General features: G+C 42.1%; 1 protein-coding gene across 4 annotated transcripts in view; it reads left to right on the top strand.

The window, feature by feature from the left end:
• The first annotated feature begins 11,906 nt into the window (after positions 1–11,906).
• SS18 (SS18 subunit of BAF chromatin remodeling complex) overlaps positions 11,907–21,339 on the top strand; it is a 41,604-nt gene continuing 32,171 nt past the window's right edge. For 2 of the 4 annotated variants that reach the window (XM_061360532.1, XM_061360531.1), the window contains exons 1-3: positions 11,908–12,087; positions 15,908–15,984; positions 17,274–17,358. In XM_061360532.1, coding sequence (XP_061216516.1) covers positions 12,019–12,087; positions 15,908–15,984; positions 17,274–17,358 — 231 coding nt within the window. In that variant the 5' untranslated portion in view covers positions 11,908–12,018. Of the gene's footprint in view, positions 12,088–15,907; positions 15,985–17,273; positions 17,359–21,339 lie in introns of all 4 variants that reach the window. The other 2 variants (XM_061360535.1, XM_061360534.1) reach the window with 2 other exon arrangements.

Raw genomic sequence — 21,339 nt, 5'->3', positions numbered from 1 at the left:
CTCCATCCATGCCATGGCTTTGTCAACTCACCATATCCCTGGTGGGTCAACTGGCAACACATCTCTGTCAATCTTGCAGACAAGGTTCCATCAGCATTTTTTCATATTAAAATTAGAATGTCAAGAACAGTGTGTTGCACTGTTTACAGTGAAAAAAAGTACATTCAGAAAGTTGTTTTTCTTTGCGTGTTTACAATACTGTCATTAAAAACCAGTTGTCAGATTCTGTAAATCCTCAGCTTTTCATGGGCTCATTGCTTGATCTATCCAATATCTGTCTGCATGCTCCAGAACTCTTTCTCAGCTAGCTCAAAACCACCTTTGCAGTATTATGACAGCTCATGAGCACAGTGGCCTGTGTTTTGGTCTGAATTCATTAGAGATGAAAGAAATCCACAGGATGTGAGAAAAGCAGATGGTGGCTAGGACTTCCTTGCTTTCTGGCTCTTGAGAACCAAGCAGAAAACATGAACTATAATCCAATTAACTACACCCTTGAGGCAAAAACTAGGGAATAAGAAGCAACTACAGGAAGGGACAGGGAACCAAGAAAACATGATGGGCACATCACAGTATGGAACAATAGGAGACTGCAAAGCAAAAACACTTCCACTTGCATCAGTAAGTAATTCTGCTACTCTACACTCACCTTGGGAAAAATAAAAACACTCACAAACATGCAATAATTAGGAAAGGAGGAATTAGGACTTCTTGTTACCTTCTGTCCATAAGCTTTGCGTTAAGAATCCAAATCTCAGAGCAAAAGGGGAATCGGGAGAGAGATAATGTTAGCAGCAAGAATGGCTGTTATCCTACATATTAAATTATCTAAAAGGCAACTTTCCACACAAAGTTGCTTAACTAGAAACAATGCAAAGTATTCACTTACTTGCCAATTCTAGCAGCTATGTTAAAGCCATCAACCACGTTAAAAGGTGTCAGAAGAAATGGCAAAAAATATCAAATCGATAAAACTAGCGTTTACAGTATCAACACAGTAATGAGGAATACTTATATGACAAAACTCCACTTGAAAACAAAGATAGGTCAATACAGAAGTGATATTCACTATTTAGCTTTTTCTTTGGATTTTTTATTTTATTCGTGGACAGAGAGAAATGAGTAAAATATGCAAAAAACCATAAAACTAGTGTAAGATGTTAAAGGCTTCTTACGCCCTTCAGTCTTTTGCCTCACAGCAAATGTGATCTTTGATTTTGCCTTCACCAAGGCACATACACTTGTAAGTCTGGGGGAGTTTTAGTCTCTTCTGCAGAAAAATTGCTCCCTTTTATACATAACCAAAGTATGGAAATTATTACAACATGCTGGCATACTATCACTCTCCATCCTTTTCTCCTACCAAGTTTGGTAGCTACTTACAAAAGAGAATTAATCCAAAGCTGCCTGAGCAGTGAAGGTGCACATCACCCCTGTTGGTATAGCCCAACCCACCCCAGCAGCTTTCAGCTGCCTTAGCTATACCTATGCCAGAACTTGAAAGTCATCAGTGCATGGGTACAGAGCCTGGTTATCTCTATTGCTACAATGGCCTCTGGCACACACGGGGAGCCATGATAGAGCTGGTTCATTTTGGAGGTAAGGAGAGTCTGGTACAAATGTGGTCTCAAGGGACAAGAAGTGTGCTTTGGCAACTTTGTTCACTAATGAGGAGTACCCGGTGAGCTCATGCACTGTAAGAACTTTCAGCAACCATTAGGCACAAACTCAGCAGTGACATTACTCCAGTAAACTGGGGTGGTAAACATCTGATTGACTGAGTACAAAGTATGGATGACACCACCTGCAGTCAGGTGTGACCATTCCTTTAGCCAGAGGACTTCCTCAACCCTGCGTCTACCTGTCTTCATTTAATAATACTACTTCTAATCTTGGTCATTGCCTCCATGACCAACCAACATATTCAACAGTTTCCCAGCAATTGGAATGGAAGCCTGAATATAATCAGCCAGATTGCTCTCTTGCTACTGCTTCCTGAAGCACAGCTGCAACACCGACAGGGAGAGCTTCTAGTGTGAACAGGCTGTACGCCATGGTTGTTCCAGTCCTGCTTGAGTCAATTGCAAAAACCTGTGATCAAGAGCAAGGTATGACTCAAAATTCTCTTTTACAAAACTCCACTAATGGCCTAGCTGCAATTTGTGTTCTTTCAAATTTAGCGGATATGCGAATTTTAAGTAACTATACAGAAAAGTGTCTATAAAGAGTTACAAATGAACAAAAGAAACACAAAGACAGACAAAACACATTGGATGGATATTATTTTCCTGCATGAACAGGCTACCATTTCTTGCAGCAAGCATTAAGCCTTTGTAAAGCTTTTACAACTCTTGATGTATTTTGGCTACAGGTTATTATAACTTTGTTTCCAAAGCCAAGCATGCTTCAGTGACTTGGCTTGAACCTTCCTTCTGTTGCAGTTTGGTTCAGAATTCAACATCCAGTGTGAGAGACATGCACTGACTATGGAAAAACTTATAAATATAAAATTGATTCTTCATGCAGTCCATATATGCAGTATTTGGATATAAGTACTTAGATACTTACAGACTATAATATACATAAAGTCGACACTTATCTTCCAAGACTGGTAGGTACCAGATGGATCTGTATGGTGTAGTTCAAGACTCCCACTGCTATCAAAGCCCACAGTCAAGGCAGGCAATACCAAGGTCTACATCCATTGCTTTGTGTATAGCACCCTAGGAAAGCTAAACAGTTTTGGCATCCCAGAAAATTAAGAAAGTTACTGTCAGAATACACCAGGAAAGCACAAGACTGAAAAGGCTAGATACAGGTATTCAACATAAACATTTTCATTTCCAGTCCATTAACAGCTTATTTCTGATCTTCAGACATTAGTCTGTAGTCAGTGTTCTGGTTGTGCAATTCTGTTCAAATCACACCCAAGTAACTGAGGCAAAACAGGCTTCACTGTAAAGAAACTACTCCCTGTTAAAACCACACAGACTACAGGAGTTAAGGCTTAATGAGGTTATCCTTTAACATGATCTCAGGCACAGTTGTGAAAAGATTTGAAGGAACATCTCAGATGGTTGCAATCAATCAGCCTGCTCACAGGTGTTCTGCTAGCCTTAAAGTATTTGAAAATAAGAATCTATCTGTGAGTTTTACATTTAGTTTGACCTTTCACACTGCTCTCTGGTTTTGTTTTTACTTTCATATTTTTATCTCAACTCTATACAGTAACATTTTTGGTCACTGTGTTATTATTTCCAAATTATACAATATTCACAGATCTATACATACAAGGAACAGCTGTTTGCTGCTTACCTGCTGTCTGGTATATTCTGTGACTGGACCCTCAAGAGTCAGTTTATGGTGCTGTTAATCACTATTCTGGCACCAGTAGCTAGGTCTGTGTAATCATAATGGTAAAGTCATAACACAGCCTCTTTAATTAATTAGCAACAAGTTATTATTATTCAAAAAGGAGTAAACCATTGCACCTTTTTTCTTTTTTTTAGTAAAAAACTGCTGAAAAACAACGCAGATGAAGACAGGAACAAATTCAAAACAGCACACAGAGGTAGCCTTATGCTATCTGAGAAACAGCAACTTTAAGTAAATTTCAGGCTATAACAGTTTTAAGTTTACAGAAAATTAACTTACATAATTAAACATATATTTAGCACCTCCAAAACCACATGTAAGAAGTGCCCAGCTCCCTACCGTACCACATTACATGGTTTTGGTATTGTACCACCCCTTCTATCCCACGCTACCAGGAAATGGGAGTTATAGCACCATAATAGTGTGAAGAAGAGAGAGGTGCTGAGGTACCTCCTTATTCTTCTTGATTAGAAGCTACTGTAGAAAATCCAAGGCACAGTTTCACATTTTAACTTTCCTGACAATAAAGCCAGTTGAGTAAATTCCTGATTTCCCAATTTCCTAGTCAATTATTCACTTACTGGTATAATTGCTCATTCTCTCATTCTCCCATGCTCCCACAATTTCACCTGCTTGTGAGACCAGTGAAAATATTCAGCTTCAGAAAGTAAAAGATAAATATTTAAATTTAGTTGTATCTTTTTTTAAGTTGGATCATTTTGGTGAGCTGTTTACTACAAAAAGCTGAAAATTTCTTCTATCACTTGGAATCTCGATCTTGGGAAGCAGCTCCATGTTCAGCATCAGCCAAGCTATGAGCACACTGCTATCAAGAGAGATTTCCCCCATCTCCTGTCCCTCACTGCATCTTCTCATTCACTCCCTGTGTTAGGACAAGCTGCTGTGCAGTTGCTAAGTCAGATCAGTGTGTTCACCCAACTCACAACTAAATTTCTTTTGACAAGCTGAGTTTTGTTTTCTACCCATCTGAAAGCATGCAAAGAGGATGGTTTCATATCCTGGTTAGCATGAGCTAAATGGAGATTGACACAAAAAGCAGCAGTTCTATTCTTCCCAACCACTTCCATGCAGACATTCCTGCAGCTTCCCCTGAACTGTATTTAACAATGCAGTTATTTGGGGCAGTTCACCAAAAAAAGAATTCACTTTGCATCAGATCATGAATTTAGAACTATTTGCTTCAGTAGTGGCTTGCATGCACAGTTGGTTAGGTGTAACATCAAATTGCACCCTTGGTGGGTGGTAATGATGGCCTGACCACCAAAAAGAAGGGCAGTTCCATTTCCTCTCCCAGTTTCTCCTCCACTCCCTCTTTCCCTCACAGAGTTATAGGATTCATACTGTTGCACACTGAATCAATTCAAAAAGCAAATGAAGTGCTTCTTATTGTTAGGTTAGTGAGTTGAGTCAACTCAAAAGGGTCAAAGAAACATCAGCAGGGACACCAAGGATGTGATGGTGCCTAGGGTAAAGCAGCTTTCTTTAGCTTTAGGAGGAAGAAGTGCCACCACCCAGGAGCACACATATAGGAGTATTTGCAAGGGAGGAACTATAAGCGTGGGTCTTCCCTTGTCTAAAAATGAAAGCAAAAAGGGATACATGTTAGAAATAGGTAAACTGCCTTTGGACTACCCTAAAAGAGGAATTTACTGTAATTGTCTCTAAGCAACATAGTAAAATAGAAAGAAAATAGTAACTGTGTTGACTTCTATTATTCATTTTGTCATCCTTACGCCTGCCTGGATCAGTTATACACCTGCTTTCCTCAGTGGCATAACAGGGAAAGAGCAGCACTCCAGCAGCTATCATCCCTGCAGGCCAGACTTCTCCCCATGGATGCAGCCTCCTGTTCTCTTCCTTTTTGCTCCTGCTTGAAAAGAAACATGCATGGGTGCAAGGCGGCCTGCATGCATGAACACAAGCAAGGAGGCCTGCAGGGATAACCAAGCAGCTCCTGACAAAACCCCAGACATAAAAAGGGAGCAGACCAGAGGTGGAAGTAGGGACAGCTGATTTTAAGGAAGGCAGAGACACTGTCTGAGCATGCAGAAAGGGGAGAGCAGTGGATTATGTTTTTATTGCAACCTTAGTAAGTCTTTAGACAGTATGTCCCATAACCTTCTCATGGGCAAACTGATGAAGTTATAGACTAAATAAGTGTATAAGCTCATAGGGTTGTGGTCAGTACCATGGAGTCCAGCTGGGGGGCCAGTCAGCAGTGATATATCTTAGGGGTCAGTACTGGGGCCGATACTGTTTAACTTCATTTATGACATGGATGATGGCAGAAAGTGGACCCTCAGCAACTTTGCAGATGTTACAAGACTGGGAGGAGTGGGTGATACACCAAGTGGTTGTGCTGTCATTCAAAGGACCTCAACTTGTTGAAGAAATAGGCAGATGTGGACCTCATAAAGTTCCACAAAGGGAAGTGCAAGGTCCTGCACCTGGGAAGGAACAACTACATTGCACCAGTATGTGCTGGGAAATGCCTGTTGGAGAGCAGCTTTGCAGAAAAGTTCCACGAGTCCTGATGGAAAAGGTGAATGTGAGCCAGCAATGTGCCCTTGCAGCAAAGGCCAACAGCATTTTGGGCAGTAATGGAAAGTGCACTGCCAGCAGAAGGAGGGAGGTCTTCTTTAGGTCATGGGATCAAACTGTTTGAAAGAAAATTGCACTTTACATAATTTGCACTTTCTATACTTCCTTAGTAAGTTGTGGATTTGTAAAAATACTGCGGTCATTCAGTCATCTCCTCTGTCCTTCACGGTTATGAGTCTTGAGAAGGCAGTAATTGAAGATGATGCAGATGATGCAGAAATGAGAGTCCCCAGCAGCATCTCCAGGAGAACAGTGTACCTCTCTATTGCAAACGTGTTGCCTTTCAACAGATCTGCATGTTCAGTGATTACCAAGAGCATTGCTACCTTTTCTTCAGCACTGCTTAGCAGTGCCTTCTCCTATTTATGTTTTCTGCTTTGCTTTCAACATTCAAAAAATGAGGAAGTTAGTGATGTACAGCACTTTGCTTCTGTGTCCCAAAATAAAATATTAACCTCCAAGAATTCTTGAAAACTTTCAGCTCTATGGAGGCTCAGATTACATGTGCTGCTATCCCTTATTTACAGCATGTGTTCCTAGTTGCTGGAGATTCCCTTTTGAAGAATAAAATCAGGACATGGAAAGATTTTCTCACTGCAGCCTTTGCACTTACTCCCATCAGTGCCAACTGCTGAACCCACTGTGAGTTTCTGTAGTCCAAATATTTATATTTGCAGACTAAAATGACAGATATTAGAAGAAAAATTTAGCACTCCAATGATTTTTTTTCTGAATTTTTTATTGTTTTTTTCTGTTGGTTTATCTTTTTTTTTATTTTTTTATTGCTGCTCTGGAATATGACAGAGCCACCAATATCCTTGTAGTGTGCTTATCAGTTTGGGTCCTTTACACCAGAAACAGGCTTGCATTTCAGGTGCTACTTCTTATTAATATTCTACATAGTAGCCAGTGAAGAATGACAAAACTGGGGGAAAAAAGCCCACCCAAGAAGCTGACAGAATAAATTGAAGACAAATTTATCCTGTTAGTATGATTCCTTTTAGGAAGAAAAAAAAGCACAATTTACCCAAAACCACTCTGATATTGTTGTGTATTTTGATAACAAGTTATTGTTTTTTAAACAGAATCATAGAGTAGTTGGCGTTGGAAAGGATCTTAAGATCATTCAGTTCCAACACCCTCTGCCATGGGCAAGGATGCTTCACCCTAGACCATGTCACCCAAGGCCTTATCCAACCTGGCCTTTGAACACTGACAGAGATGGAGCATTCACCACTTCTTTTGGCAACCTGTTCCATAACCTATTTTCAAAACTATTTCCAATACAAGCATTTACGTAGGCAAACCTTCAAGAGCAAGCTCCATTTTGCAACAAGGTGAATCAACACAGAGACTTGGCACACAGGATATGCCACTAAGGTGCTGAGATTACACCAAGATCAGCTGATGAAGAAGTACTATACCAAAAATTGCATTTCTTCCCTTTGCTGTCTTCCTTTTTCATCTACCGAAAGACGCTCCTTCCTTGGGACTTGCCCTGTTACCTGATTGCATTGCTGATGTTATAAAACACATATGTGCAAACACCCTTTGGGTTTTTTAGTTAAAAGATGAAAAAGTAGTCTACCCTGAAAAAGAGGCTCAAATTCACCCTCTCAGCCTGTTAACAGGATAGAACCTGAACTATCATACTTATCATAGTAGAGAACGTGGGGTTATTTTTGTCAACTTGGAGTGAATGCACAAAATGAGGTGCTGTCACCAACATGTTAAAGGCTTTGCCTGAGAAATGTCTAACTCTCAAGACCTAATATCAACTTTTATGAGGAGACCTTTAGTTGAGCAGGTTTAAGCACATGGTGCTACCATAGCATTATTTGCTGTCCTCTTTTCTGTATATATAGCTTTGTAAATGCTAAGTTTGAATCTTTCATTTTACATGCAAATTGGAAAATGTTGATGAATCAGCATTCTGCATTTTCCCACTTACGGATGGGAAAGTCTGTGGCTTCCTTCTCTTACTTCTCTCTCCTATTCCAGGGAATTTATGGAAACTCAGATAATAAAAATGGCAAAAAAAAAAAATACAGAAACTGAAGATCACTTACCATTTTTTTTTCTCAGAATTGTTGGAAGACTGGATTGCTGCAAATATTATAAGTTTCTCCAAAACTAAATTAATTTATCTGCAATGAGGAATTCTAACACAATCCTGAGAGGACTAAAATTGCTCTGCTGTTAGCATTTAATTTCAAACAAATGGCTTTTGCTAGGAATTAAATGTTAATGCTTTCCAGACCCTAGTCTCAGGAACTGTATCTCTACCTACTACTTGTTACTGACAAATATGAGTTGGAAACATGATGAAAACATCTTGGAAAAGGACCCATCCTCCTCCGTCTACACACTTTTCTCCCCCTATAATATGACATACTCAAGTGCACATCAACAAAAAAAGACACTACACTGACAAAAGTTGGAACAGAGCTGGAACAAAGATCCGACTGAAACATATTTGCATTTCAAACTCTTGATGATGGTCTAGATTTATGCATCTAAATTACAATTAAATAATGTTAAGGTTGTGAGTAACTCACAAGAGCAAAGAAATGTGCAATTAAAGAGGAAATATACCATATGTCCTTTGATATCTAGGCATATTGCAGTGCATTAAGAAAGTCGTAAAAGAGACACCCTGTTGTGGTTATGTGTTCTGAGACATGTGGCCCATTTCCATTGCAGCTATCTATTTCCCTGCGTGTATGCATCTGTGCCATCATTTAAATGTTGATTCTGAGTGTGAATTTCCCTTTCTATGGTAAAAGAAAAGGGAGCTGCATACTCTTTTTTTCAACACTTCTTTAGATCTGTTGCTATTTATGTGTGTGGAGGTCAAAAATGGGAGGCATATGAATGAAAAATCATCACAGAGGGAAATTAATTTAATCGTCAGACAAAATTAGGCAAGGAGATGGTTTTAATTACTACAAATTAATGATCTTATATCTTCCTCTAAAAATTGATACAGTTGAATCCCAAACACTATTATTCTGTATTTTGCATGGAAATAGGCATGTGCAAAAAAGTTTCACATATTTAATGTGCATCATTTTAGGAAATACAATAAGAAGTTACTCCTTTAATTTTAAGGTTCATCACCTGTTCATCATATCCTTCAAGCCTATTTTTTTTCCTCTATGCAAAACCAACCTGAAAATGTGGGAGAATATGATGGAACATTCAGATTGATAGGAAAAGGGGGGATGGCTTTAAGCTGAAGGAGGGTAGATTTAGATTAAACATTACGAAGAATTTCTTTATTGTGAGGGTGATGATGCACTGGCACAGGTTGTCCAGAGAAGCTGTGGCTGCCCTATTCCTGGCAGTGTTCAAAGGCAGGTTGGATGGGGCTTTGAGCTATCTCGTCTAGTGGAAGGTGTCCCTGCTTATGGCAGGGGGTTGGAACTGGATGATCATTAAGGTCCCTTCCAACCCAAACTATTCTAGGATTCTGTGATCTTAAAAGCAGTATGTAGGTGCCTGACATCGTACCCACATTATGTCAAAATGCTGTGATCACCAAGAAACCCCAATGTGAAGTATTTTATAAACAGTGGTTGGGTAACCAGACTATGAGAGCAAGATGTTAGACTTGTGGGAAGAGGAAAACATTTTGGGGAATTCCCAGTGTTCCAAGTATTTCATAAGAATATACTTGCCATCCAGCTGCTGAAGATGCCTGTATCCTTGGGGCACTTTCAGACACGTCACCAGCTCTCCAGAGCCAAGTATATACTTCTGCTGAAGAAATAAATCCTCCTAATTCTATTTGCAACTGCCTAGGAGATGGTACCTCTGATTACATACCTATCGGGCCACAGCTGTCTTGTATTTTTCATTCCTATGATTCTTTGTTGTTGTTTGTATTAATTAGAAATAGTATCAGTTTGAGCACAGAGCTATTAGGACAGTTATCTTATAGGTTCACTCCAAGATCCTACCATAATAACTGTGAATCACCATGAAGCAGATCAACTTTAGAAAAAACAGGTTTCTTCAACCCTTTCTTTTTTTTTGCTTTTGGTTCCCTACAAGTGGAATAGTGATGATGATGATAAAGTGTGTGTGGGAGACAGAAAAAAATCCCAACCAAACAACCTACTAGTCCAAAAAATGGTCCCAGATACCATGGTGATGAGTAAAATGGTTAGAAACACAGCCTAATGGATATGCTGGCATCACTCCTCCTGCTCAGCATGATGTACAGTGCAAGGACTGGGCCAGAGACCTTTTCTGGAGAGGAGAGCAAGCCAAATTAGTGTCACATCAAGTCAGGGTCCTGTATAATCTGAAGAGACAGGGCAAAAGCAGTGCCATTTTGGTAACAGAGAGCATCAGGCCCAGGTGGTGGGCCTTTGGAGAAACGGATGTTGTAGGAATACAGGAACAGCTTGAAGCCAACAGCCTGGGAACTGGCTGTCGAAGAAAAAAAGCAGAGGGTGATGGGCAGTCCCAGTAAATCCTACAGCAGCAGAGCTAGGAACAGTGATCTTCATGGGGCTGGGGAAAGGAGCCAGCCTAGGAACAGTCTGAGGGGAGAGCATGACAGTTGGGAAGCAGCTGTACAGCCACGGGGTGGCCATGGATGCCACTGACAAATGTGTGCTGTAACCAAAAGGGTTAGGGCTTGAGGGAACAGCCAGGGATTTTAGCCAGCAGTAGCCGAGAAACAGCGCAAGCAATGCGCTGAGTAAGGAACAAGATTCACTTTTCATGGTGTTGTGTCATGTGACTGAGTAGTGTTCCATCAGCAACAGCAGCACATGCCTCTGTGAACTGCGAGAGCAGAAAGCAGTTTACAGAAGGCTACAGCTTGGAAAGGAGACAATCCTCAGAGCTTGCAGCGAGGCACTTGAAAAACATACAGGCTGAGAGCAGGGGATGTGCCCAGGAACAAGTGGGGGGGTTGGATCTGGATGATCTTTAAGGTCCCTTCCAACCCAAAACATTCTATGATTCTGTGGCTCAGTGATGATGCTTTGAAACTCTCATGCTCGTACAGAACAGTCTGACTTTGCAAACCGACATTGCCTCCAAAGCCCTCGCTGAAAAAAAAACAAGGCGGGTTTTTAGCACTTTCAGCGTCTATAATTTATTTAAAGTTGCAGCAGTAACTGCTTCTCCTTATACCATCTCGTACTCATGCCAGGGAAGCTGTAGCAGCCGGCGGCGGTAGGGAAAGCCGCTCCACACCAACGAGCGCAGCTGCTCCCCTCCAACTTTCCCTTCACAGTTTGTTTCTCCCCACCTGTCAGCGTTGCTAAAACAAGCGCTGCTGAAGAAGCGGCACCGCAAACGGCAGCAGCGGCAAGGGCGGCAGCAGCACCTCCCCCGCCGCTTAGCACCGGGCCCGTGGCTCCAAGCTCCCCTCTGGGGCGGGGCGGGCCGGGGCGGGCCGGGCGGTGCCTCACCGAAGCCGCAGCCGCCTCCACCGCCCGGCACCTCCCTCAGGTGCCTCCTTAGCCCCGCCCCGCGCGGCCTCCAGAGTGCGTTGCCTGGGTTGCAACCAACTGCCGCGGCGGGTAGAGGGGGGAGGAGAGCGCGCCTCTCGGCACAGCCGGAGAGCGTCCCCTGTAACGTGCGCACCGCAGCGCTCCCATCCCCCCGCCGGCCGTACCACTTTGCTGCCTGCCCGGCTCCGAGGCTCGCGGGGCAGGAACGTACCAACGCTGACAGAAGGAGAGGGGTGGCCAAGAGAGTCGTGTGACAACTGGAGGTCACATCTAAACGGCGCAGCTCCAACTCCCGGTCCCGTAGTTTTAGCCGAGGGGTGCAAGCTTGCCAAAGTCTCACTGGGCTCCTTCCTCTCAGTGGAAAGTGGGAGGAGCAGCTGGTCCTTCCTTAACACTTCCCCGGCGGGATGGGGATGGGCCTTCCCGCTGGGTCCCCGCCCCCCCGCACTCCGCGTTCTTCCCCGATCGCTGCCGCCTCCCGCCGTTGCTGGGTGCGCGGGGCGCGTGAGCGGGCGGCGGGGGCGGACCCTCCTGGTAGCGGCCAGACATGTCGGTCGCGTTCGCGGCCCCGAGACAGCGGGGCAAGGGCGAGATCACGCCGGCCGCCATACAGAAGGTGAGGGCTGCAGGAGAAGAGTGGGCCGGGCCGGGCCTGGGGGCTGCAGCTGCTTCCTGCCGCCGGGCGGCTCGGCACCCCGGAACGCCAAGGCCCCGGCGCTGGGAGGTGGGGGGCGGCCTGACCTCGCTGTACTGTGGTCGGGGCAGGGGGCGGCCCAGCCCGGCGGAGGTGGTTGACAAAGTGCTGCTACTCTGCACTTTCACATTTGTTTGGCGGTCTCAGGGCATGGGACTCGTGGAAACCTTGGAGGGGCCGATGTTTCTCTCCTGTCCCGAGCGCTCCCGGGGCCGTGGGCGTGAGTTAAACCGTAAGGACTCAGCCTAGCACCGTGAGGAGCTGGAGGAGTGAAGTAACTCCTTTGAGGCGTGCCTAAAAACGGACTTCAGCCGGGGTGTGCCTAAACGCTGCCTGACCTGGGGCTCGGCCTCTGCTGAGCGCTCCCAAACTTGGTCGGCCTAGTAGTAAGGCTCCCCCCCCCCAGCCTGAAGTGTTTTAAAGAACATTATGGTCGGAGCCAATGACAGCGGCTCCGGACGACTCCATTTAAGCTGTTGTGGGAGGGAGCAAGTTAACTCGCTAAAGAATCGAAGTAAATTTGTAATAATCCACGTTCCTTCGTATTGGCAGAAGTGAAGGACCGTGTTCAATGGTAACTTGGTGGTGTTTGGAAACTTAGTTCGAGACTTGCACTTTTACCACTGTAAATAGCCATGAATCAGACAGATGTCAGATTATTGCAAGCTCCTCTGTGTAAGAGCCTTTTGGGTACATGTAGCTAACCTCTGATCTAGCAAAGAATGAGTGTCTACAAGGTGCGTGTTGCAGGGATTGGGATCTTAAAGGAGACCCCAGAGTTATAAGAGACCTGCAAGGTACTGTAGCAGAAGTCAGTGCTTGAGAAGTGTATATGAAAAATACATACCCACTGGGTTTAAACCTGCCTGAGGGTAGCTGGTAGAGGCTTCTGGTCACTCGTGTGTGTATGGAGAATGCAGACAATTAAGTTTTTCTTGTACTGTAGTCAAACCATTAATTTGATGGTGGTGTGCTGGCAAAACCCTAGGGTAGTTAAAGCTGAAGAATCTTTGTAATGTACATAAGCTGTCATAAGCCCTGGAGGTGTCTTCATGCAGCTGGAAACTGAGTTCGTTTTTGGTGGTAGGTGTTTACAACTCTTTCAAAGAACTGTTTCAGTTTTCTATCAGAAGCTGCTTGATCAAACTTGTATAAAATAGTGCCTGCAGCTGTGTCTAGGATATAGTTGTATTCCTTCTTGTTTGTTTTCCTCTTGGCCCCAGCATTCCTTTCCTTTTTCCCTTCCCCCAAGAGGTCGCATGTACATCACTGCAATAAAGAATGCAACCAGCTTAACTGGCCTTCTCAAGGTCTACCTGTCTGCTAAGCGTTAAGTATGTGCTGCCTTCCTCTGGAAGGTGGGAGACATTCTGAGGAGAGCCTTGATTCAAGGCTTCCTTTGTGAGTGCTGTGCTAGACTTTGGTATCAGAGGTGTTAGCCCCTTTTTCCTTATATTTTATGGTGAAAGTGGCCATTGTGTTTCATGTAAAATTTGGTGAATGTGAAATGCATCTGTGTAGCAGTGTGTTCATGATCCTCTTCAGGGTATGCAACTCCTGCCTAGTTTCTGAGGCTCAGACAGTAACTCAAAATACTGCAGTTCTTTCTGTGTTTAGTGCTTAATGACAGTGTTTCCAGACACAGTAGTTTTGGGCAAAGTAATTGTTCAGGGATTGTTCTAGTCAGTTCTGGTGAATTACTGGTTTGACTTTAGGAAGTCTTCGCTGATTGGCTCATTCTTACATGGATAGAAATCCTGAGCAGACTGCATAAGGTTTCCAGCTCCATACCCTTTTCATAGTAGAGATGGATTAGTCAGAAGAAGAAGAAAAACTTTCAGTACTTTTCTTTTTTTCTTTTTGCATAGAATTTGTTTAGGTTGGATTCCTTGAGAAAAAACAGTGATGTAATGACACTATTTGTGCTTTCCTTATTGAAGCATGAGCATTTTGGCAAGTCTCAACTGTGTGGGGAAGAGTCTTGGAAGTGGTTCCTGCTAGTTTTGTGAAATTCAGCAGCTGAGTAGAGTAGCTTTCCCTTGGGAGGAAGAAAAGGGATAAATCAATGCAAACTTTTTCCATTTCTTAGAATCATAGGGTGGTTTGGGTTGGAAGGGGTTGGGGCAATTCCAGGAACAGCTGCAGGTTGGGTGGAGAAGTGATTCAGAGCAGGTCTGAGGAGAAGGACTTGGGGGTGTTGGTGAATGAGAAACTGAACATGAGCTGGCTTCAGTGTGAGCTCATAGCCCAGAAAGCCAACCGTATCGTGGGCTGCATCAAAAGGAGTGTGACCAGCAGGTTGAAGGAGGTGATCCTGCCCCTTTATTCTGCTCTCGTGAGACCTCACTTGGAGTATTGTGTGCAGTTCTGGGGTCCTCAACATAAAAAGGATATGGAGCTGTTGGAACAAGTCCAGAGGAGGCCATGAGGATGATCAGGGGATTGGAGCACCTCCCCTATGAAGATAGGCTGAGAAAGTTGGGGCTCTTCAGCCTGGAGAAGAGAAGGCTGCATGGAGACCTCATAGCAGCCTTCCAGTATCTGAAGGGGGCCTACAAGGGTGCTGGAGAGGGACTCTTCATTAGGGACTGTAGTGGTAGGACAAGGGGTAACGGGTTTGAACAGGGAAAGTTCAGATAGGAACTTTATATAAGGAAGAAGTTCTTTACTGTGCGTGTGGTGAGACACTGGCATAAGTTGCCCAAGGAAGTTCTAAATGCTCCATCCCTGGCAGTGTTCAAGGCCAGGATGGATGGAGCCTTGGTTGACATGGTCAAGCGTGAAGTGTCCCTACCTGCGGCAGAGGGAGGTCCTTTCCATCCTTAACTATTCCATGATCATCTAGTTCCAACTCCCCTGCCATGGGCAGGGGTGCCTTGCACTTTTAGTTCATCAGACTTGGGTAACTTGGCTGGTAGCTCAGATTAGCCATGGTTCTGTTGCCTCTTTTCTGATCAGAATGCAGGAGAATGGTTCAAAAGACATGAGTGGGGGGATATGCAGCCATAGGAAACCAAACACTTTTTTTTTTTTTTTTCCCCTCTTTATGGATCTTGAAACACCTTGAATTCACGAGCTTTTTGTAGTAAGGAATGAGATCTGTAACTTCCTATGATTTTTGAACAACTTTTTTTTTCTTTTGTCAGAAAATTAATTCATATATGTTAATATTCCTGGACAGTTCTTACATATAATAGATCTGTTGTGCACTTTATACAGGATACTTATAAAATGCAGCTTAATTGGAGATTCTTAATGCAAATATGGCCTAGCTTTCCACTGTGTTTCCTGGAAACAGACCTGTCTGGTAAGCTCAGTTTCTACCAATGACAATTTTAGTGTCTTTTCTTGTTCAATTTATGAACATCTGCAGGCTTTGGAAGAAAAAGGGAAATTTGAGGAATAAGGTTTTAAGTAAATTCTTTGTAGAGATCAAAAATACACAAAACTTGGAAAACTTCCTAAGAACTTGCTGCAGAACAAGCATTGGTGTTCAGAGCGGAAGTTTCACAAATGTAGCTCTAATAGTGATAGAGCAACCCTTAAACTGAAATCTGTAAAACTAATTGGAGGGGGGAAATGGGAGCAAATGAGTGTTCTGTGTGTGATTGATTAAGTGTAACTTTTTGGAATATTCAACTTTGGCTATTTATAAAAGCTCTGAGGAGCAAGATTTAAGCTTATCTTCAGTTCCTTTCCACAAAGAATGTGAAACTTACACCAAATTTCTTTATCGTTTCAGATGTTGGATGAAAATAACCATCTTATTCAGTGTATAATGGACTATCAGAACAAAGGAAAGACGTCTGAATGCTCTCAGTAAGACATTAATTCAAATCTACTATGGACTGGGTGAATTTCCATCTAGATGAAAGTTCTTGATTTGTTCACCTTGTAGGGGAACTGTACTGTGAAGAGCAGAAAAGTATTGCTATGGATATTACACTTAAAATGTAGGGGTATTTTTCTTTGCCATATAACTATCATTTCTGCCACTTTTCAGTGTTGCAGCTTGCCTACTTCAGGTTTGTTATGTGATGCTCATAAAAATGGGGATCTTTTTCGTCTGTGTCATCATTACACTTTGGAAAAGAGGCCATTTTCTTTTCAAACACTGCAAAATCATGTAGGGATGGACCTTCTTCCTGACAGCATGTTTGAAAACCACCTTCTTACCACTTGTCCAAGAACAAACCAGCTTGTCTTACAGTTTGGCTTGCAGAATATCTTATGTAGTCTTGCTGTATAGTGTGGTCTCTAGAGAGTGATCCGAGAGAACTGTGGAAGGAGTGAATTACTAAGGAATATTATTTTCCAATTTTTTTTCTGGCACAGAATGGTCATGTAATTTGACAAATACAAAATCACAAATGTGACAGACAGAGCATCACAGTATTGCTTGAGTCCCTTACTAAGAGAGCCAGTAATTTGGGAGTAGGAGGGGGTCATAAATAATAGGTATTTTTTCTTTAAGTAGGTGCTTTTATTGTAGCACCATTACTATATTAAGCTGTTTGCAAGCCTGTAGTGATGTATCTGTAGTCTGTTCCTGCTTTCAGGGTTATTTTGTGACTGTGGAATGGATGTGGAGACTCCAGAATGTGGTTCTGAAGAACAAAAGCCATTGGTTCCATAGCAAACTTCCAAATATCAGGGTCCTCCTGATGAAATGTTTACATTTTTCTTGCTCACAGTTCACATTGATCTAGATACCATGTATCTGGGGGCATAATAGCTCTCTTTCCCAAGTGTTTGTGATGGCAATGACACCATACAGCCACAGACACACTCTATGTCTCTTGGTGACTTATTTTGGGACAGGAAGTGAAATAGGTAAGAACAGTGTCACCCAGCTCTAGATTTGTCATAAGAAAACAGAAGTTGTAGGAAAAATAAAAGCACAGATTTGGTGGAAACATTTGGGAAAGACTGGGTAATAGGTAAACGTGAGGGGAAAAAGCTTTTCATTCCTAATAATGGTACTCTTGCAAGTCTCATGAATCTTGTTTTATATAGGTAACTTTATTTACATGTATAGAATTAAAGTAAATTCTGATGTTGCTGTGTTTATGACTTAGGATCTATTTTGCTGTTGTTTATTTTGATAGATATCAGCAGATGCTGCACACAAACTTGGTTTACCTAGCCACTATAGCTGACTCCAACCAGAACATGCAGTCTCTACTACCAGCAGTAAGTACAAAATAGTGCAAAAGTAGGGAATAGATTTCATTTGGGTTCCTGGAGGGGAAAAAGAACCCTAAATCAAACAGAATTGTTCGAGGTAATGACCAAACATTTGGCCTCTGATTTACTGTAAAGTGAATACACAATGCAGTGACTCCTCATGTTGTATTTGGAGTAATCTCACTGTTTAGGTCTTGCTCAAAATCTGACTTAACCAAAGACTGTTACTGTGAGTTAACCATGCAGTGCACGGTTAATCTGGCCTGCCTCATAGATAATGTAGTGGTGTGGCTTTTAGCTCCTACAGCAGTACTCTGTTTTTACCTTTACATTAGGGAAAGGTGTTTGGGTATGGAATTTCTTTTTTTGTTTGTTTTTTTGTTCCCTCCCCCCCGAATATCACCTATTCTTTTGCCTCAGTGGGATGAGGTTGGGTACATCTTTGTCTGCTTTTCTGTACTCTAGGTGAGTTTCATTCTTTGCCTCTCTCTTCAAACAGAAAGCAACACTTTCTAAGGTGGATAATGATAATATACAAGATACAAGGTTGTACAGGCTTAACCTGAAACACCGCATCACTTTACAAATGAAGCATTTCTTGGATGTTACTTGCTATCTTTTTTTAATCTGGAATTCCCAAACTCTTTATAAGATACCTCATTTTTTTCCCTCTTTCCATTGTTTATGCAGCAGTAAGAAAAAATGCAACAAATGTTAAAATAGCTTGCTATTTGTTTGCTTTTTGTGTTAACCAGAAAGCTTGGGGAGTTCATTGTGAGTAACACAAGGAAGTTCTTTGGTTTTTAGTAATAAGACTTTTCTTGAATTAATATAGTCTTGATTCATTTCTGTAATATGAAGCTAAAAAGAATGTCTATAAAACAGCCATTCCTAGATACTAGTTTTTACCAGCTGAAATTGAATTACTTTTTCTTTGGTCTCTGGAGAAGTGTTCTCCAATCATTGCTACTAGCAAAGCATCCTTTCAAGTTGGTACCTAGAGGACTACAGAAACAGTGCTTCATTATATCCAACCTGTTGTGCCTGTGGAGGCTTCTCTTTTTATAAATCTATGCTTGTAGTGGGGGAAAAGGGGGAGGGGAAGAGAAATCTTTAAGAGGGCTGTGTGAGTTACTCAACTAATATGTTTTTTGGAGGCTTAATTCGTATCGTGGTTCTGATGACAACTGGAAATGAATTTGACCTTATCCTGGTTTCTGGTGAGCAGCCCAGTTCTTAAGGTTGAATGTGATGACATTCTCTTCTTAAGAAAATGAAGATAGGGCCAGGGAAGACTTTTGCAGATCAGGACTGAAGTGCGTTTCTGATCTTTAATGTAAGGAATATTCCACAGTAATGAGAAAATAGTGTAATGTGGCTTTGTGTGCGGGAGGTGGAGAGTCCCCTTTAGATAACTGAGGGGGAAATAAAAAGGTAGCTTCATGATTTTCCTTTGAAACTTAAATACAGAGTTAATTTGGATAGATTTTTTTGTAGGTGCTCTGACCTACCAAGTCAAATAAATCTTTGAAGGTTTGTCTGAAATGTGGTAAGATAATAAAATTACTTTTTTTTTATTTAATGTTTTTCAAACTCTTTTCCCAACAAATTTTGGTCAGAAGGATTTGGGAACACGTGAGTGACTCTGCTACTGTCTTTTTCAGTGCAAGATAAACTGCTTCAGACCCTTTTGCTTTATTGGATTTCTGTTTAAGAGCTGATGAGGCTCAAGTTGACTTGGAAGTATTATGTTTCTGTTCACCATGCTTCTGTGTCAGCTGTTGAACAGTCTTAGTAAATTCAAGGGTTGTGGGTGGCAACAGTTAAATATGGAGCAAGATACTGTGTGTGTAAACATCTACTGTTTTTGATAGTAAAAGACATGAACTTCATGTACTACCATTGCAGTAGTTCCCCACTTAACATGGAAGAGCTGGGTCTGGATAAGCTTCTGAAGCTGGATTCTGTCTGAGCAATACATATCTGGAAGATTGTTCTCCGAGAAAACTATATGTTCTCTTTTGTTTAAATTTTCTTGTTGTTTTAATTAGGTAAATATACAGTCTCAAGAAATTTTGTAACTTAACTATTGCTTCTTATAAAATGTTCTGTGGTAAAATGAAGTTGAAAAGAGAATGATGCTGTTAAGATAGCAGTCACACTAAACAGAAGACCTAAATGATTAGGGTCATTGAATTTTTAATACAAGCTAAAATGGCTTGAACCTTATGATAACTTTGTTGTACCCTCTCACAATACTAGTCAGACTTAATGCAACATATTGTTGGGAAAGAATGCTTGCAGTCAGCTTCTGCGCCTCTCTCCGCATCTTTTAGATGTGCTATTCTAAACAAGTGATTGTACATCCTTCTGAAACTGTGATATTGCCTGCAGAAAACAAGGTAGATCTTATGCTAAAGAAAAGTATAGTGAAACAACTGTTATGCAGAGAAATGCTTCTACAAAGGGGGCCTGCAACTGAGGTGAAACAGGTGAAGCAAGCATTGCAGGGTGTGGGAGCTAGAAAGACTTTGAAACTCCACTGTCATAACAAAGCTTCTGCTGTCTTTGTATGCCTCATAAATTTCATAGAATCATAGAATAGTTAGGGTTGGAAAGGACCTTAAGATCATCAAGTTCCAACCCACCTGCCATGGGCAGGGACACCTTGCACTAAACCATATCACCCAAGGCCTCGTTCAACCTGGCCTTGAACACTGCCAGGGATGGAGCATTCACAACCTCCCTGGGCAACCTATTCCAGTGCCTCACCACCTTAACAGGAAAGAATTTCCTCCTTATATCCAATCTAAACTTCCCCTGTTTAAATTTTAACCCATTACCCCTTGTCCTACCACTACAGTCCCTGATGAAGAGTCCCTCCCCAGCATCCCTGTAGGCCCCCTTCAGATACTGGAAGGCTGCTATGAGGTCTCCACGCAGCCTTCTCTTCTCCAGGATAAATTTAGAGTATTAAATTTTGACTTCAGGGGTAAGAGTCCTTCCTTCTCATCAGAAGAAGTATAAGGTTAATCTCCATGAGTCAGCCAGTCTTCCCTTGCCCATGTGAACAGCAGTGTTATTGAGGGCAGGGCTGTTTTGGGGTGTCATCCCAGCTGGTTGAGAGTAGTGGCTAAGTCCATATGTGGAGTTGATGAAGCTTTGTGCTGCTGCTTTCTGAGCTACAGCAGGTAGTCTCTTTCTTGGACAACATTTAAAAAAGTCTGTTTACTGCCCCCATGTGGGATAATCTAGCTTCCCCAAAACGGCTAGTATGGTGGGGAACACACCACTTGGATTCTTTTGTTTTTCATTGGTGCTACTTTTAAGCGAGTCCTTGAACTGTAGAGACAAAAAATGCAATGGAAATTTTTTCAGTAGGACTTCCAAGAACCCTCCCCCCCCCCAAATAGGAGTGAAGTATTATGTGTATGTATTTCTGAACACACTAAATCTCAAACTGCAGAATTGGCATCTCATCCTCCTGGACTTTTTATTTACTTTTTGTTTTCTTGAGAGGAGGTGCTTTAGTGGCATTAAAAAGTAATTGCAAACTATTGAATGGGGAGAGGGGGGAAACCAAAACAGTGAACCAAACCCAACCACCCATCCAAACAACAAACTTTTCCACTTGGACATTTTCCCTCCCCCCACGTGTCTTCATTTTGCTAAATCTGCATGAGAAATCAACTATGACCACCACTTCATGGGAAAAGTAGAAGAGGTACTTTGTCCTGCCTCTTCATTTTGGCATTAGTTTTACGAGAGGCAAATGTTGAGGTCTGCAGGAATGATTTGATTAGGAACATTTGTCTTGGTTCCTTTAAACACAGAAAAAGTGTTTTTTTCTTTTATCAGAGTTTTTCTTACATAATGCAGCTTCCCTTCTGTCCGCATGCAGATCACTTGCTTTCAGTATGTATTTCAAGAAGATGATAAAAATAAACACTTGTGATTATTGCTGACTTATACCAGTTTTTCTTTACA

Source organism: Neopsephotus bourkii, unplaced genomic scaffold, assembly GCF_033783945.1.
Source record: "Neopsephotus bourkii isolate Nb327-2 ecotype Australia unplaced genomic scaffold, CSIRO-AGI_Nbou_v1 NB_1027, whole genome shotgun sequence".
NCBI classification, from domain to species: domain Eukaryota; kingdom Metazoa; phylum Chordata; class Aves; order Psittaciformes; family Psittacidae; genus Neopsephotus; species Neopsephotus bourkii.
Note: the sequence above shows the minus strand (reverse complement) of the source record. Positions and strands in the feature narration are given on the sequence as shown.